General features: G+C 36.5%; 1 protein-coding gene across 1 annotated transcript in view; it reads right to left on the bottom strand.

The window, feature by feature from the left end:
• Positions 1-19,707, bottom strand: part of ATP8A1 (ATPase phospholipid transporting 8A1) — a 203,370-nt gene that overhangs the window by 144,399 nt on the left and 39,264 nt on the right. The window contains exons 9-15 of the mRNA XM_077758868.1: positions 19,001-19,128; positions 14,742-14,853; positions 13,295-13,460; positions 12,262-12,389; positions 9,504-9,581; positions 8,140-8,228; positions 2,236-2,280 (exon numbers count right to left, since the gene is read on the bottom strand). Coding sequence (XP_077614994.1) covers positions 2,236-2,280; positions 8,140-8,228; positions 9,504-9,581; positions 12,262-12,389; positions 13,295-13,460; positions 14,742-14,853; positions 19,001-19,128 — 746 coding nt within the window. The remainder of the gene's footprint in view (positions 1-2,235; positions 2,281-8,139; positions 8,229-9,503; positions 9,582-12,261; positions 12,390-13,294; positions 13,461-14,741; positions 14,854-19,000; positions 19,129-19,707) is intronic.

The following is a 19,707-nucleotide window of genomic DNA, read 5'->3' as shown; positions in this document are numbered from 1 at the left end:
TTTCAACAATTTTAATATGGTCATGTCAATCACAACTCCTCAAATGTGTCATGAGGATTGAGTGAGAGACACCAGAGCTAACACTCTCTGTGAGTATACTATATTTAGACTCTATTCTAAGCACTTTAAAAACAGAACTCACTCAATCTTCACAACCTCCCTATGATGTTCAGATTCTTCCAGATGAGGACAGGCAGGCAGAGAGATTAGGTGACTTTTCCAAGGGCAAGATGTGAACTTGGGTGGTCAGAATCCAACATCTATATCCTTGACCAGTGCAGAAAGCCAGGACAGAACAGAAACTCAAGTAGTATCTGTTCTTTCACCTTTGTAGACCTACTTTTGCAGGTAACTATTTGATAGCTGGAAACTCTAAGCATATATTTAAAGTAAAGCTCACTTGATTATCAAGGTGATAAATGCCTTCCCTATAGTTATTTTTTAAAATACTAATATTTAAGTGGAATCATACAATTTATGCAAAATCTAGAAGTTCGTATTTGGAGTAATCTAGTTTAGAGTATCAAATATCAAATTCTCCAAAAGGGTGTTTTACAAAAACAACTTAACTAGATAGTATGCCATCCTCTCTTTCCAAAAGTGACAAAAGTCATAAAAAAAAAAGTCATTTAAACTTCTATTAAAGCAGGATATTTTAAATGACCTGACTAAATAAACAACAATTTTTAACATTTCCATTCAATCTTAATGAAAACATGATAATGGTTATTTCCTTCTCTTAAGAATAAATGAGGTTTCAGGGCACCTGATGGCTCAGTGCGTTGAGCGTCCAACTTCGGCTCAGGTCATGAACTCACGGTTTGGGAGTTTGAGCCCCACGTCAGACTCTGTGCTGACAGCTCAGAGCCTGGAGCCTGCTTCATACTCTATGTCCCTCTCTCTGTCTGTTCCTCCCCTACTCACACTGTCTATCTTTCTCTCTCAAAAATAGAGATTAAAAAAATTGAATAAAAGAAGTGTCTTAGAAAAATGTGTATTGATTCTATACTAGTGAACAGTACTTGAAATTAATAGAATCATATTAATGTTCCAAAAAAACAACAAATAAAAAGATAGGCAAAATTTTATGACATTCTCGCAGGATTCAACAAAAGGGAATATCTACAGCATTAGAGTTGAATTATCTACCAAAAGGAAGAAGCCTTGGAATATTTTTAAAAATGCTAAAAATTATAGTCATGTGTAGGTGTCGAAATTGGAAGATGCCCCAAGCAATGAGCTTAAACGTGATGACTCATCAGTTATCACATGAACCAAACAGCTGCCTCTGTCATTATTCTAGGTATGAGGTTTCCTGCAAATTGCCACCAATTCTCCACTTTAGTGAAATAAAATTCAAGTTGAAAAAAGATTAAATAATGCTATTGGACTTCCATGCATATCAAAAATGTGGCTAAATCATAAAACACATGTATAACCTGAAAATAAAAGTATAACCACGTATAAAACCATAATGTTTTCTATAGTTGCCAGCACTAAAAGAATCTGTTTTCTGAAGGTGCACTGGCCACTAAGTCATGATGAATTACAGAAACAGCAAAATAAACTTATACTGTTCTAAATGAAAATGTAATCCACATTGGAGGGGGGCGGTTAAGGGAAAACAAAAATCTGGAAATTAAACCTATAAAATGCCATCTTTAATAATTCTAAAATTCATTGTATTTCAGTTAACTTTAGTCCTCGATAGCATTAGTCTCTTAACATTTGTCCCAGACGTTTAATTTTAAAAATATTCCTTTTCTAGCTCATACTCATTTAGATTTAGTGAACGAATGAAAAGAGATGTATGAAAATTTCCACTTCTTAGGTAGATTTCAGTAGCATCTTTTCTGTGGCTCTGTAGAGCAGAAGGTGGCAGTGCTGCACTAAAAAACAGCAAACTTCTTGAGTTCCAACTGCAATCTTAGCTAGTTCACAGCCCAGGGAGGGACCCCAAGTTGATCATTACAGATTCTATTATAGATATACAATGCAGAACTCTAGCGAGCCTAACCGTTAAATTAAATGTTTGTAAAATGACTAAAGGTTATGCAATAGGAAATCAAAGATATTCAATGGATTTCAAGAAACATGTACTTTATAGCATTGTTACCCTACCTTAAGGATAATGCTTTTTTTCTCCCCCAATTGTAGTGAAATGTGTTTATCCAAACAATAAAATGCAAAACCTCTTAAAGGAATCAATGAGACTGAAAGGTCCATGCGGCTTACCATTCATCAGGAGAGCAGCCATAATCCTCAGGTTCAGGGACATGGCTTCAGAAAGCAAGAGGAGGGACAGAAAGAGAGGAGAAAATAATCACAGAAAGGCTGAAAACATAAAAGCATGAATAAAGGAAGTACTGAAAGATGGATCTTGAAAAAGTTAAGAAAATGAACTTTTAGTTGATTCTCAAAGAATGGCAGTTAGTATAGAAGTAGAACATGACAATTTATGATAACTAAGCAGGTTTATAAAATTATTCTATAACAGGCAAGCCAAATTGCCCCTTGACTGTGGAATTTACCCATTTTATTCATAGACTTCACTATTCAAAAAGAACTATTTTAGCCTTGAAGTTTAAATACATGCTAAAACCAATGGAAAATTACATATTGTTTAATCAGAATAAAGTATTTTAATAAAACAAACATGTTAATACCTAGGAACCAAACTATCATATTGATAAAATTTGTCAAGTACATTTTAGAAGTAAATCTGACTACCATGAAGTAATGGGTCTTTAAACAGGTACAATATTAAAGTAAAAATTACATTTCTATAATTAGAAGGAACTGCTTTTTAAAAGATTAACTGATAGAATTTTTCACATAAACCATAATTCACTCATTAAACCGTTTGTTATCTCAAAAAGAACAGACATTCATCGATAATTTTAATTTCATCCGTTAGCTCATTTGAGCACCAGGAAAAAGTCTGACTGATGTATTGCTTTCGTTTCAGCAGCCAATGCATTCAGTCAGAAGTGGCTCCTAATACATGATGGAGTAGAGTTTCTTTTCTCTCTTCATGGATTTATTAAATTTTTCTTTTCATGGTTGAATTTTTTTCCAGCTTTATGGAGATACAAGTACCATCTCTTTTTTTGTGGTGGGAAAATGAGCTACTCTTAAGGCAGCTAGAACAGATTTTCTTATCTCTCATTTCTTTAACTATGTATGACCACTCCATATTTTTTCTTTAAATTAGAGTTTAAAAAATTCAGAGTTCAGTACAAACATAAAGTCATTGTTTTTGACAAATGTAAAATTTCACTGACAACTTGTGGAGACCTCTTACTCCCTCAAGTGTCCGTCCCATTTTCTTTACTGTTCCACCCAACTGGCCATGACACACATGGGCCTCATCATTCCAAGGCACTCCCTCCACGTCCAAAGCATTACCCCCCCTCCAGAGCAGTATCTGCCATCTTTTGTCACAAAAGGCAGTCCCCTCTACTCTCTATTCTCTCCTTTACCAGAGGACTTTTGTTGATGCTTGAGAGGAAGGGCTAGCTAAGCCTCCTGTGGACTGGACTCCCAGAAAAGATGATGACCAACTGCAAAACGGTGTGGAAACCGGCTGGAGCCCAGCTCTTAAGGCAAGCACTTCTTATCAACCTCAAGGCTTGGACTCTAGCCCTCCAGACTATTCCAGACGAGGGCCAGGGCTACCCAAGCAGAAACACTGTGCCAAGGTTATGCCATGTTGCACTGGTATTGGGCAGATGTCACATCAGGAGAGAGATCAGTGTTTCTCAAGTCATACAGGTTAAATGAGACAAAGTGTGTACACGGCTGCTGCTCCGGCGGCTCGGGGTGCACGTGCTATTTGGTCATTTGCCTTTGCGCGCATGTCAGCACTGCTGTATCTGCCTGTAGGTTCTTCACTTAACCAAACCCATTCCTAGATCTCAGCTCAAGTGTCACTTTTTCACAGAGCAGTCCCTGGCCTGCCTGATTTGATCAAATCCCCATCACAGGCTCACATGGACCTCTATACTGTGTTTTATTTTTGTTTGCTTACTTAATTCACATCCATTAACCCCTCATTAGATCATAAACTAATTAGATTATAAGCTGTTACATCCCCATCCTCTAACAAAGTGACACATACAGAGAAGGAGATGAAAATACTTGTTCAGGTATGTAAATAAACAAACAAATGGTGTTTACCCAGCTCTTACCATGGTGGGCAGCAAGATAAATTTGTTGGTTATAAGCTAGACCTTGGGGCTAAGTTTTATGATAATTGTGATGTATCTCTTCACAGTGTGAAGTACTGATCCTTTCAGCAAACACATTGCTAAACAAAATATTACGTTATGCTATTCACATACATTAATATATACATAAAGATTGCTTTCTAAAAATATTTTTAATATTTACTTTTCAGAGAGAGACAGCGAGAGCATGAGCAGGGAGGGGCAGAGAGAGAGGGGGGACAGAGGATCTGACAGCAAAAAGCCTCATATAGGGCTTGAACTCACAAACTATGAGATCGTGACCTGAGCTGAAGTTAGATGCTTAACAGACTGAGCCACCCAGGCGCCCCTACATAAAGACTGCTTTTAAGAAAATTCATGTTTCACTTAAAGGGAAAATGTCATTGAAATGTTTTTAACACTGACTAAATGGCTAAGCCAACAAAAATCACTGTTTAGTTTCTATACCAGAATTTTTTTTAACTTTAGAGACTGTACCATGTTAAGCCTTGACCACGTCAATCTAATAGTAGTGTCTAAATTATCAACAAAGGATTATACTTAGGATTGTAGCCGATTATATTCAATATAGAGTCCTAGCCACTGAACATAAAAGCCTCTTTACCCATTCCTGATATTCAAGTTACTATGATAAAACTGACTCATTCTCTATAGGAAAAAATTTGTGGAAATGATACTTTAACAAATATTTAATAGTAGAATTTCTAGTTCATAGTAAGTTAAATTACAAATGACATCAATTTACATTTAACCAAAGAAAGATCTAATGAAACAGTATAATAAGTTTAAGCACAGTGGCAATCTGACAAAGTGGATCGCTACAAAATAATCATTATTGCTAAGTATCTACAAATCTTTATTTTGTTGCCCATAATGAATCCAATTTGGGGCAGTGGTTATGTCAAATGACAGAAAACTTATCAAGACTAAATCTGAAGCACTGTTTTAACTATTAAGTATTATCTTCTTACAAACCTAAGGAATACTAGGCAAAAATTATGCTTCAAGTCTTGTCCTTCAAACTCATAAAAGCCAACAGAACTGATTACCTAGGTTAAAACTAGGCTTTACTTTACTTCTTAAAAATGCTGAAGGAGGGTAAGTTCTGAAATTGTGACCCCAAAGGCATTTGTTAATCTNGGTAGGCAGAGAGGGGATAAATACCATCCTTTCTTCTGCTGGAGTTGAAAGTGCATGTACATAATAGTTATTAAACCATTAACACTGTGTTAACAAGTGTTAACACTGCTATAATGCAAATGGGATTGCAAAGCCATATTATTTCCCTGTCTGGGTTCTGAGAACCTGAGAGTGTCTGAGGAAAGTCTCATAGGAAGATGGTGGATAGTAATTGCTTTTCCTGTTGAGTTTGGTGGAATTAAGGAACAGTGGTGTGTCTCCTGTTGTAAACACCAAAGCATCAGAAGCCTCCTGTATCAACAACTTCGTATATGAACAACTCTCTACAATGTTGGCATTCCAATTGTCCAGCAGGATGTTTGGGGGAAGGGAGGTTGGGAAAAGCGCAATCAGGGTTCAGGATCCTAAAAGCACATACACAACACCACGTGATTATTGGAAGCAGTTTACCAGCTAGCTTCACTCAGCGAGGCTTCTGGGATTCTCAGTAACATGATACATCACCCAGGAAAGAGATGTAGGTCTGTTTATATAGTTAAATTTGCAAAGGAACACCTGTTTTTTTTTTAATTTCTAAGCATGCTTTTATGATTTTTATACCCAGAATTTTATATCTGGAAAAGAACTTTAGAGATACCTTATCTCAGTATCCTCATTGTAAGGAATTTAGAATATTGTAAAGGAATCACTGATAGTTACATGGTGAGTCAGTGACAAAGTAGGACTAGGGGTCATGTCTTACGGTTGCACTTCAGTATTAAGAGATGTTATTTTCCCAAGAGGAATTTGTTTTACTGGAAACTTAATGTAAATTATGACAGTTCTTACCTCTTTAAGTTTGTTTATTTATTTTTGAGAGAGAGAGAGAGAGCGAGCGCCAGCTCACAAGCGGGGAAGTGGCAGGGAGAGAGAGACAGAGAATCCCAAACAGGCTCTGAGCTGTCAGCACAGAGCCCAACGTGGGGCTTGAACTCATAAACCATGAGATCATGCCCTGAGCTGAAATGGAGAGTTGGATGCTTAACCGACTGAGCCACTCACGTGACGCAATTTGTGATACTACTTTAATATTTACCAGTCTCAAACCTACCGGGTCATATCACAGTTGTTAATGCTGATATCCTCAGTGAATCCAGAAAGAACACTGCTCTCTCGAGCTACTGCCTGCAGGTGTTTAAGGACTTGTTTCCAGAATAAGAAAACACTTGATAAAATACAGGAGGGAGACTATACCTCAGCCTAGCTTTCTGTTCTCCTAAGTTCACAATCAATAACTACTAATTTGAAGAACTTGCTTATTCAACTGGAAACTGGCAAAATAAAAAAAGGATGTCGATTATCAAAAAGACCACTCTAAAAATAAATTCACTTACGAGTGCAGAATTTTTGTAAAAGCAATCTCCGTAAATCTGTCAGGAAGTATAACGCAACAAACTGTAGAATCACAATAGGCTTTTCCTTCTCTTGCCTGGGGTAACTGTGGGTCAAATCCACAAGACATCACAAAACATGGCTGCGTCTCCCCTACTAAGGCAGTAACCAAATTACAAGCCTGTAGCAACTGGAGGAGTAAGGAGAGCCTTTTCTAGGGGAACTGGGAGAGCTTTGGATAAAGAGGAAAGATGCAAAGTGGCATCCAGCTCTGGAAACAGTGAGCATGCTTCTTAAATTAACATCCTGTCTTTGCAAGTGTGAAAAAGCCATTCAATCAAATGTCTTTTCAGCTCCAATCACACACATAGTTTGAAGTCATTTTTAGTCACTGTCTCTGCTAACCCAAAAAATATCTGCCTCCATCTACTTCTCTTTGTAGACCCTTGTATAGGAGTCATCATTCGTTTTTAGAATTTTTGTTTTAACAAACGGTTATTTATTTATAATTTTAACTATGGCATTTTCAAAATTCAATCCATTATTTTTATACTATACTAGCTTACTGCTTGGAGACAGAAAGTGAGTGGGGAAGAGTGGATACGAGCCAGAAAACCCAAATGCAAGTGCCCTTGCTTGAATGGTAAAAAGATCAGTATTTCCCAGTCTCACTTGTAGATAAAGACAGCTGGAAAATTTGATAAGAGGTCATGGTCAAGGTCATTCCAGCCAAGGAGAGTGCTTCAACTTTTGATTATGTCCTTTCAGGAAATTTATTTTCTCATATTATCCTATAAAGTATTTCAAAAAGAAGGCTTTTGAATGGTTTAGGCAAACATAACTCAAAGAAAGAAAGAAATGGGTTCTAAACACACACGTTCAAAAGAACATTGGGAGCCTGAGAAAAGTTTCTGATGGTATTCATCACACCCTGGATTTAAGAGTTTCGTGTCCTTACCTCCTTCCATCAGAAATTTAGATTGCTCTGTGACCGCAAAGAGGGGAGATGGTAAAAGAAAACAAGAAATCAAAAGGATATCTATCAGAGAAACAACAATATTTTAACTTGAAAACTTCCCAAGGAGACATCACGAGTTCTCAGGATGCTGTACTCTAACTATGGCAACGTAGAGGGAACTGTATTTGTACCTCGGGACTGGAGCCAGACCATGACCTTCAGCAACTTTAAACATACTACTGGGTAGGGCCCTCACCTCCTAGGTAATTTCAAATGATAGATAATCCCAGACTGTAACACACAAAACATACATGGCTGTTGATGTCAAAACAGGGGCTTTCGATTAAAAAAATTTCCTCTAAGAAGAATTCTCAAACATACCAAACTATTAGCAGTAATTAAATGTATATTTCATATTCTAATTAAAGGGGAAAAACTCACCCATATGCAACTCCAGCTATGGTACACTTCTTAAACTGCATCACGTTGCAAGTCAGAGTGCCTGTCTTGTCAGAAAATATGTATTTGACCTAAAAAAGTGTAAAATTTCGCATTAAAATCTCAGAAGTCTTTTAAAATTTTTTAAAAAACATTTGTTCATTTTTGAGAGACAGAGAGAGACAGAATGCAAGCAGGGGTGGGACAGAGAGAAAGAGGGAGACACAGAATCTGAAGCAGGCTCCAGGCTCTGAGCTGTCAGCACAGAGGCCAACGCAGGGCTCGAGCTTATGAACCGTGAGATCATGACCTGAGCCGAAGTCGGATGCTTAACCGACTAAGCCACTCAAGTGCCCCTTCAGAAGTCTTTTTATGCTAGTCTTTCACAGGAGGGGAAAATACCCCTTAAATAATTTTTTTTATCAATCTTGTTACCTTATAGGGCCACAATGAATGCTGTTAACTGATGGCTTTCTGAATATTAATATGTTCAACTGTTTTTTTAAGTATTTTAGCAATGAATCACTTCATGTATGAACAGTAAAGACTATCAAGATGTTTGAAAAACCTGCAGCCATGGAGAAATCTGCCTTGATATGGTCTGAATTTCCACTAGAAAATGCCACTCCTGCTACTGAACATTTATGGAGCACTAAAACATCTACCAGCACTTCTCAACCTAACAGACAAGCACAGAATGGGTAATAGCTTGTTCAGTTAACTTTATACAACATCTGAATTGGTAAAAAAAATAAATAAATAAATAAATAAAAGATAATTCTGGCCTAAACGCATTTTGAAAAGACTTAGCAAATGACAAAAATACAAAGTAAGAATTTTTCTCAGGTAGTATGATTTAATTAATTACAAATATACACATATATGAATATAGTATTAATTATAAATCTAAAATTCCTGTTTGATTACTTTCATACTTGGACTTACATAACATCATTGGTCAATTTAACCATTTTTCTTCCTTTCTCGTCAAAAGCTATGAGCAATTTTANGTGGAAACTAATTAGACAATAAACTATTTGTAAAAAAAAAAAAAAGCTATGAGCAATTTTAATACTCAGAGTTTATAACTTAAAAACAGCCAACACTTTACTATTAACCAGATTACATACTGAAGGACGCCCCTTAGTGAAATACTTTATGTGAGAGCAAAATAGGTTTTAAATAATGCTTTAAAAGTTCATTTACTAAAAATGAAAATTGATAGTTGTGTGCTAACACGTACTTATGCCGATCATTCAAACAATGGAAAATTAAGAGCTATCAATTCATATGAAGTTGTCACATACAGCAGAAATTACAATACATCTGACTTCCAATTCAACATATCACTAAGAAATTCAGTTTACCTGGCCAAGTTCCTCGTTCAGATTAGATGTTCGAGCCATAGCAGCAGTGTCTGTGGGTTCATAGTGCATGTCGAGATCCTTTTATTCAAAATAAAAAAAATTACTGAATGCAACTGGTATCAAGAGATTGACTGAAATTTCATTTAACTCATGAGCTATATATGTAATCATTCTCATCTCTTGCCATCACTATACCATTTCAGTTGACTTCCCTGTAAAGTACTCAGTATAGAATATTCTATTTCACAGTAAGGGTAGGACAGCATGGTAGTTAAGGCATATTTCTGGAATCAGGCCATCTTTAAAAAAAATTTTTTTTAAATGTTTATTTATTTTTGAGAGAGAGAGGGACGGACGGACGGGCAGACAGACAGACAGACCACGAGCTGGGGAGGGGGCAGAGAGCGAGAGACATGGAATCTGAAGCAAACTCCAGGCTCTGAGCTGTCAGCACAGAGCCTGACATGGGGCTCAAACTCCCAAACTGTGAGATGATGTCCTGAGTCGAAGTCAGATGCTTAACTGACTGAGCCACTCAGGTGTCCCTGGAATCAGGCAACCCTGATTTATTATAGTTCTACCATTTTCTAGATATGTGACCTATGGCAAGATTAAATAAGATAATGTATGTAGTTTCTAAGGTGTCCAACACAATATAAGTCCTTAATGCAAATAAAATAATAGCAATTAGACATTGCTCAAATAATTAAGACTTTAAGCCCCTGGAAAAGTTATCTAGGGGATTCCATCTGATTGTACTTTTATGACCTAAGTTTCTGTGTCTGTATATACTTGAAAGTAAAATGAGTACCCTTCGCAAAACCCAGACAAAAATGTACAGCTTTGTACCCACTTGTACTTGCTTTGTACCCATAAATTATGAGGTCTATTAGTCCTTTAAAATTAATATTTTCTAGAGTATAACATTTTGTTGGCAAGTCAGGATTCACTGATTTTCACGTGTCAAACAAAAAGGACAAATCTGATATTTCCCACATCTGCCTTTCAGGCAGATTGGGATCAGTTCTGAAGTAGACTGTGGAGTGGTAGGTACCATGCTTTAAGCAGGATGTTAACCAAAGGAGTGACGTTCAGAGAGGAATAACGGAATGGGGAGTAGGTTGGAAAGCAAGTCTAGTAAGGAACAGAAGGAGATGCAGGAAGATACCACAGAAGAATAGGTATAGTAGCCAAGTTCACTCAGAAACAAGGTTAGACATTTTCATAAAAGATCAGGTAGAACCAGTATCAAAAAAGAGCAATTATTCATCTCATTTCCACAGAAGAAACAGCTGTCTGGTAAGGGAAGAGCTGTCTAGAATGTTATAGAATGTCTGTATACTAGAAAGGTAGTTGAAAAAAAAATAAACCTGCTGGGTTGCTCTAACACTCAAAGTATGTCATTATTTGAAGCAAATATTATTTTTGAAAATCCAAGTAAAAATAAACACTAAACTATGTCATTATTTGAAGCAAATATTATTTTTGAAAATCCAAGTAAAAATAAACACTAAACTATGTCATTATTTGAAGCAAATATTATTTTTGAAAATCCAAGTAAAAAATAATAAAGCACCTGACTAGTTATTTGATTTTCATGAGTCACTTTATGATTTCTTATTGTAAGTTGGAAACCTCAATAGGTTTTAATTGTATTTACACAAATTTTATTACGTAATTTTTTAGCAAAGTATCTCCTTGCACAAAATAAGCACAAATGCAGCTCATTCTAGATTTCTAAATTACACTGGTCTTTTGAATGAATTAGGCAATTGACAGCTGAGGTGGGTAATTTACTATGGGAAGGTAATGAGCAGTGGCAAAAGTACCATCAGTTACATTTTTAAAAAATATTTTATATTGTTCATTTGAAAGCTTTTAAATAATTTAAAAAATTACATTAAAAGATAATACCAGAATTTCTCAAAATAAAAGAAAAATTAAACTTTCTCTCAGATTAAGTCTAGAGATGTATTTAATTTACATAAATTCATTAATTTTAACTGTGGTAAAATAAAACTAACAACAACACATTTTATAAACAAAACATTTAGGAAACAGATGTCCAGCACATTTTTTTTCTAAGATTAAAAAAACTTTTTCAGAAGAGAAAAGTTAAGGAAAATTCAAGCACAGCTGAATTTGTTTACAGTGTGGGAAAATAAACTACATAGATGTATAAAATGTGATAGACAGCCTAGTTGTTACAAGTAGTGAATGTGGTATTATTTCTACAGCACTCAATCGTTTAGGAGGCTGTTTGCTACATCATGAGATTTCTTTCCTCTATATTACCACGAGATGTTGGTAAACCATACTTTATCATTCCTGTGTAAGGGTCCAGGAAAACAAATCTCCAAGAAGTCAAGTGGCTTGGCAAAGTTCACACAGCTAGAAAATACAGAACTGCAACTATACTCCAGATATTTTAGCTCCACACCCCATGGTTCTCCTTTTCCCCAAGATCACTATGAAGCCCAAAATGGGTTTCCTCAACTGCAGATCTAGTTCCCCAGAATGTCTGGTCTGTAAACTGGTGGGATTCTGAGAGGAGAGATTTTGCTACTGATTTTTACACATCAAATGAATTTGTTATAATTATATTAGAGTCATAAATATTTTGAAATGTCATCTTGTAGTGTCATCAATAAAAGGTGAGGTAAAATTAAGATTTTGTTTCTGAGAGATCAACAGATCCTATCAGGAAAAAAGACAAAAGGTATACTTAGAATGATGAAAAACAATAATAATTATTTACCCAATTTATGAAGTATGCCTGGGTAAATTTCACCACTTCTAGCGTAACCAACAAGCTGATAGGAATGAGATTGTTGAAAAGGATGATGAAGGTCAAGAAATTCAGTCCAAAATTATTAGCGCCACCATCTGTTGGGGGAGGTGGGAAGAAAAGTCATTTACAGTTTCACTTTTCATTTTCATTGACCAGAACTTTAGTATAAAAAATTGTTTTCCACATTATACAACATATGTAGATAGTTAGGGGGGATCACTGTGCTGATAACATATCCTTATTTTCAAATACATTCAAGATAGAACATTATTTGTATTCAATACATTGTTAGTCCTATTAAGAACCCTATAACAATACTAAAGAATGAAAGCACTACCAAGTATTTCAGATCCTGTTTCAAACAGGAAGTTTAGAGATAGCAGGGACAGGATTGTGGGTTTAGAAATGTAAAATCTCAACTGGGTAGAATCACTTTTATATGGACTCTTAAGGACTTCCAATTTAAAGCATGCCTGAAGAGCAATCAAACAAAACATATAATGAGTACTCTGTACTAGCATAAAATTGTTACTTTATATTCTAATTAATATTATTCATTCATTCTTTAGAAATATTTTAACACAGATAGTTTTAGGTAGCTATCTGGGTGAAGAAAGCGGATTGATTATATTTAAAGCATCAAAAGTAGAGCATATGCTTGTAAAATGTTTAAATTGAACGTACTTTCATTTGAACCCATGAATTACTTGCATTTTACATTTTTACATTTAAAGAATAAATGAATAATATTAATTAAAATATCATATAACATTTTATGCTACTACAGAGTGCTCATTATATTTTTAAGAATTCTCAAATATAGAGACTCTAACATTTTACTTCCTTTTGCTGGAAACTGCATTGAAAAAAATTAAATGCCCAGTTATCTTGGCAACAAGGTCTCCTTTTTAGGAATAATAGGAAATCCCAAGTCAGCTGTGAAACAAATACAGGTTTTAATGAAAGAAACACTAAGTACAATAGGCAATTTAATGCTTACAGTTCAGATTGAGATACCAGTGCTTTCCGGAATGCCTCCGATTCCAAATGGCTGAGCCCACAGAACAGATAAGAGACATGGCAATTAAGATACAAAATAAAATCAAAATTTGTACATTTGTAATCCGCTCCACATTTGAGAGTTTAAGTGGTGGACTTGTTGAATTCTGTAAAAAGAAACAATATGAGCAATAAAAAATGTTACAAATTGACTTAGTAATATATCTTTGTTATTTTGATGAAGACGACAAAGCCACACCTCAAAATCTAGACATGAGTAGAAACACAAAAATTACGCAGAAAAAAATTACAGATATAAGCTGTCAAAGGTTAACCACCTTTTCTTCCCCCCAGCCGTGTCTTTATCTAGGATGTAAAACAGTAAGAAGAGAAGGAAATAATATTCCTTTATAGACCCAATTTTTGCATTGTGGCAGGCAAGATGAACAATGTATTACTAGACTACTTAAGCAAACAGGGTAGACTAGAAGCATCTAGCATCTCAGCTCAGGGAGAGAGACAGAGAAGGTGGCCTATGCATCCACAACCAGAGACCCAGAAGTTCCAAAGTATGAAGTCCACATCAAAAGGATCTCTGGTTTCCACATTTCTGGTGGCCACACAGCAACCATTTAAGTGGTCTTGGCTATAGGAAATGGAAATGGCAGAAGTTTCCTCAGCTGTGTTTAATGATAAAAATCATCATGCTAGATCAGTGCTAACCAAGGCATTCACAGAAAAGAAAATTAAATCTGTAACAACAGATAGAAAATAATGGCTTACAGCATAATTTATAGAATGGTAGGGGTGGAATCATTAATAGCAGTCCTGTTTGCCTGTTGATAATGTCTCCGTGACTTTACAAAGTTATCAGAACTTAAGGCAGATTTTCATTTAGTATCTTAAAATAGTTTTCCCCACCCATCTAACCACGGAACACTCTTATTATAACATAAAGAAACATCCACAGGCCCATGTAAACATTACAAGTGCTAAGACTAAAGTTGATTAAAATGGGCTAACATTAAAAATGTTACCAAAAAGGGCTAAGATTTGACTCACAAATTCTTTTCCTTTTATGAAAAAATGAAAGTTCTAAAATTTTAAAACTGTATTAAAATTAGAAGACAAATACTTTAGAGCACTCATCATTATACAGACAACTAGCATCAATCACTGTAATAGTAAATGCTACCAATGGACCAATACACAAAATCATTAAGAGTTCATGCACTGTTGACACCTGATGAAACTTTTCAGTGTTCTTATGTGCATGAACCATTTCATAGCCCCACACACTGAAGAATGAGATTCTGAATGTATGGTGTGGGGCTCAGGAATCTGTGACAGATGGTCTGCTATGTTTGACACTACTGCACAGAGAGCTACAAATAGCACATTTTTTCAACAGAATAGGTTCAAAAAGTTTTCAAAGATAAAAATCCCACCTGCATCAGCTTGGTGTCATGTCCAGTGTAGACAACTATTCCATGAACCCACTGTGTATTTCTCAACTGGGCGCCTCGAAGAAGAATCTGATCGGCTCCCAGGGGGACAGTGCTATGACAGATTATGTTGTGACATTAGAAACATTTTCTAAAATGCTTAAGAATTCTACATTTACTACATAGTTCCAACAAAGGTTCTGTTACTAAAATAACCCTTCTCACACTTACTTTATTTTTAGAAAAGAAGTAATTTTCCTACCAATAAGAATACTTTTCTTATACAAGGACAGCTGGAAGGAAGCATTCCAGTTGCTTCTCCTTAGCACCAAACCAGCCATTTCCTACAACTTCATTATCCAAGATAGTAGGTAATGTTTTGGAACTCAGAGGCTAATTTTCAAACTTAAATATTTAAGACTCTTCCTGATATAGTAAGTCTGTTTCAGTTTCTAAGATGTTTGGAAGTGGTGAGGTTAGGGGATCTGCTCCCCTCCCACACCTAATTAAAAATAGCTCTTGCATAATAAAGGTTCATATAATATACAAGGCAAGGTAAATACATCATCTCATCATACACTTGCATTAGTATCCCTGCCCTGCAGAGGTAAGTCCCCTATTTAAAATCTCTAGGATAATTTATTATAGTCAAATATAAACTATCTGAGAACTATGATTAAGTTTCCAATAAATGGTAAGCATCTAATGTCTTAAACATTCCTCTGAAATGACAGCAAATTGAAGATATCTATTTCATATGATTTAAAACACATTTCTCATGAATAAAGGCCAAGTTAGGTTTTTTGCAGGTTCTTTGTAAAACTACCCACCCTTGTACGTAGGTTGACACGACCTCATATAGAAAGGTACAAGCTATCAGAGACACAGTGGGATTCTTGACGGAAATATACTACACAAAATATAATGGCTTAAGGATTCCTATCACTAGGTCTTCATTTCATTAAAAGAAAAAAAAGGCAAGAAAGAAAAGTCAAATATAAAGAAAACTACATTTAAAAAACCTTCTGGAAAAAGAAGGAAACAGTTCACCCAAGAAGTCTCCAGAGAGCACAGGACTTCTTCTAGAACTTCTTTGCCAGGAGAGGCAAAGTGAGGTTGAGACTTTCATTCCTCGTGGGCCTTATGGGGTGAAGGTGTGTAAAGCTAGTAGGAGCTTGGGTCTTAGACCTTCTTTCAAGAACTGCCCAACTATCACTGGCTCAGGTGAAATCAGTCCAGGTCATAACAGCACCTGAAGGCCTCTACTTAAGTAAGCTCTTAGGAAATGGTGTATCCGAATTTAGAAGACTACAGTGTCTATAATTCTCATTCTTTCTGTGCAATAGCATGCTTTTCAGACCCATCTGGAAGGGAATCCTTCTTGTTTATGTCTCAAGATTTGCGGTGCACTTCAGTGTTGAGAGGGGATCTTAGGCATAAAGCACATTTCTAAGAACTTCTTGGGAAGCTGCTAGACTATACTCTGAGGCACATAAGTACAAACTGCTCCTCACATATATAATGAGGTATAATATGACAACTTTTACCTTGGCATTTGTGGTATGAATTGATTGGAATTAGGTACAAACTTCAAAAACAAACAAAAATACTACTTTTCAATCACAAGGATTCAACATGAGTTAGTTATTACTACATTTCATCAGAGTTGGAATTCCAAAGCTTCTGGCATTAGACAATGACCCTCATATCCTTAATAATGGAATCAAAGTACACATGTTCCAAATAAAGGGGTTCCAAGAACTCTGAGTAATCACTGTAAAAGTAAAAACGTACCATAAATACAATGATACTGAAAATCTGTTTCCACCTTTCATATATATTAAAGCTTATTATATAAATTCTATCTTACCCTAAATCTTGGCACTATCATACAAAGTTTCTCTATCACTGCATGGATTAGCTTGGCATTGATTTGATGGGGAACTGATAAGAAATGGAAGCTGGCCAGTTAGGAATGTCAGACTACAGAAACCTATATAAGTGGCCAACTCTATTATTAGTCTATAACCATATGTTCACTCTGTGAGGTCACTCTGCAAATTTTAGAACAATATATAATTACTTCATGAATCACAGGAAAGCTTTTGGTGGTTCTGAATGAGGATGACAGTTTAGGGTATATTTCACATGTCCTTTAGAATTCCAATACTGTAATGATGCAATTACAAAATAATGAAGGCACTGATCATCTCTCAGGATGGTGGAATGAACTAGTGCATTAGCTGGCCACTACCTATATCTGGTAGGTAAAGTATACTGTAAAGTAGAGGAGACAGAGGAGAAGAGAGGCGAGGGCAAGATGAAGAAGTGGCAGATGGGAAAGACCCTACCCTTCCTGCCAGGTTCTGGTCCATTTCTACTGCCTTTTCCAACAAAGCTCCTTGAAAAAGTTGTCTATACTTGGTATTTTCAACTCCTCTTCTTCTACTATTTCAGAATCATTTCATCAGGCTCCTCCTGCTCTAATCAAGCTCAAGGATTTCTACTTGCTAAACCTGTTAATTCTCAGGGTCATTGTGCATGACCAGCAGCAACATGTGACCCACATCTATCACTCCCTCTGCCTCGGTAGACTTTCCTTCCTCACTCCATCTCGGCTTCCTTCCTACCAACCCGATTTTGGTTTCTTTGGCTGGTCCCTCCCCTTTTTCCAACCTTAACATTGCAGAGTCTTAGGGCAGTCCTTGGGACTCCTCACCTTTCTATCCATACCCTTTCATCTTCAGTGATTTCTTCCACTTCCATGGCTTTAATGATCTATGCCAACTATTTGCAAATTTATCTCATAACCCAGACTTCTACCCCAAGCTCTAGGCTTATATATTCATCTGCCTCCCTGACACAAACTTATTAAGCCCAAAACCGAACTGCTGATATCCGCTCTAAAAACCCTCCAATGGATCACCATTTCACTCGGAGTCACACCCTAAAATGGCCTTCAAAGCTTTGCATGGTCTGGTTCCCTATTATTCCTCTACCCTTCTTTTATTATACTTTCTTGGCGATTCTACTCCAACCACGCTGGCCTCCCTGAAATTTTATAACTACTCTAGGTGCATTCCCACTTTAAGATGATATAATAAATATAAGTAATAATTTGCACTGACTGTTCCTTCTGTCTGGAATTATCTCCCTCCAGATATATAAATGGCTAACTTACTCTCCTCCTACTCACAGGGTTCAAATGCTACCTGCTAAACGAGGCTTACTATACCCAATCTAACTCAAAAGTGATTTGCTCTCAAGGACTCCCAATCTGCCTCATCCTGGGCTATTTTTCCTAAAGCATTTATCACTTTCTAACCTACAGAATGACTTTCTAAGTATAGAATTTTCTTATTTATCATTTTATTGTATGCGCTTTCCTTACTCCAAGAAAGTAAGCTCACAAGGGTGGGCATATTTATCTCCTTTGTTCATTGCAGTCTCCTGTTATGTCACTGTATTTAGCCTAGCCCACTGGGGGCTTGAGAAATACTGGTTGCATCTATGAAGAGAGAGGTAGGAAAGAGAAGTGGGAAGGGATGAAAGGTAGAACAGAGGTAATAGTAAAGATAACTGTGGATGATAACGTGGCGTAGAAAAGAGTATATGGAACTATACAGATAACACAAGAAAGACAAGAACCTTGTGGGTAGAATCTGAACTCCTTGAGGCACATAGAGATCACAGGAAGGAACCCAAGCCATAGAGACTGCAGATAGGCCTATAACATAAGTAGTCTGGCCAAAGAATATGCTTTTAAATAATGTGCCAGAAACCTGGAATATCCCTGAAAACATCCAACTGTTAGGTTGGCAGGAATCTTGAGGAAGTCTTCAGCTGTACCATATGCATGGAATTAAGAGCTAACATGTCTGCAAAAAGACTCTTGGTAGAAGTAACAGAGAAATACTTAAGAAGAGGTTTTGAATGTTCAAACTTAGAGCATGAGAAAATAATATGCACCCAGGCTTGGAAAACACTCAGCAATACACTGAGACACAGTGAATTCTGGATTTTTTTTTTTAATGTTTATTTTTGAGAGAGAGAGAGACAGAGCATGAGCAGGGGAGGGGCAGAGAGGGGGACACAGAATCTGAAGGAGAATCCAGGCTCTGAGCTGTCATCACAGAGCCTGATGTGAGGTTTGAACCCATGAACTGCAAGGTCATGACCTGAGCCGAAGTCAGACGCTTAACTGACCGAGCCACCCAGGTACCCCTAAATTCTGTGTTCTTATGAAGACCAATTTTACATACCTATGTCCATCAAGCCTTATGTTTCCAACAAAATCATACAGATGTCTGTTTGGACTTTCACACTCGATTCTGCCAGAAATTCTCATCAAACTGTCAATGTCTTTTATATCTGATGTTGCTGGTAAGCCCTGTTGAGAAATTTTTTAAAAAGCAAAAGAGTATGTTAATTGAGTTGTGTGAGGGAGGCAGGGGGATTCTGAATTCATCTAGGCCTTAGGATCTAAGAGATCCCACTATTTTATAAGCAAGTCCCCTCCCTTACACAACACTGGTTGGTCAAAACACCTTCCTCTCTACCTGAACACAAGAATAGAGTAGCTTTTGTGAAAGATCTAAAACATATTTGAGACTATTAACTTGTCTGCAAAGATATTTTGAAGTAAGCCTTCAAAGAACAGTGTTTCCAAAAATAAAATTAATATTTAGCATGATACAGTCTGCCTGCTGAATCTCAAAAAGGGAATGCAAAATAAATAGAATCCAAGTCCAAAGAGAATCGTTAGTTTCTGTTCTTTTAGTCCACTGAGAAGGAAAACCTCAAAAATAATTCCTCCCTCTGGCCAACTAGCTTCTACTAGCTGGAAGTGAACAGGACCCCACTTCCTGGGGCACTCTGAGTTCAGGTGCCATGATGAGCTACTTCCATCATACCCCAAACTTCTCACTTGTTATTTCCATCATCCCCCCTAGAACTGAAGAGAGTACAT

Source organism: Crocuta crocuta, unplaced genomic scaffold (assembly GCF_008692635.1).
Source record: "Crocuta crocuta isolate KB4526 unplaced genomic scaffold, BGI_CrCroc_1.0 scaffold223, whole genome shotgun sequence".
Lineage (NCBI taxonomy): Eukaryota > Metazoa > Chordata > Mammalia > Carnivora > Hyaenidae > Crocuta > Crocuta crocuta.
Note: the sequence above shows the minus strand (reverse complement) of the source record. Positions and strands in the feature narration are given on the sequence as shown.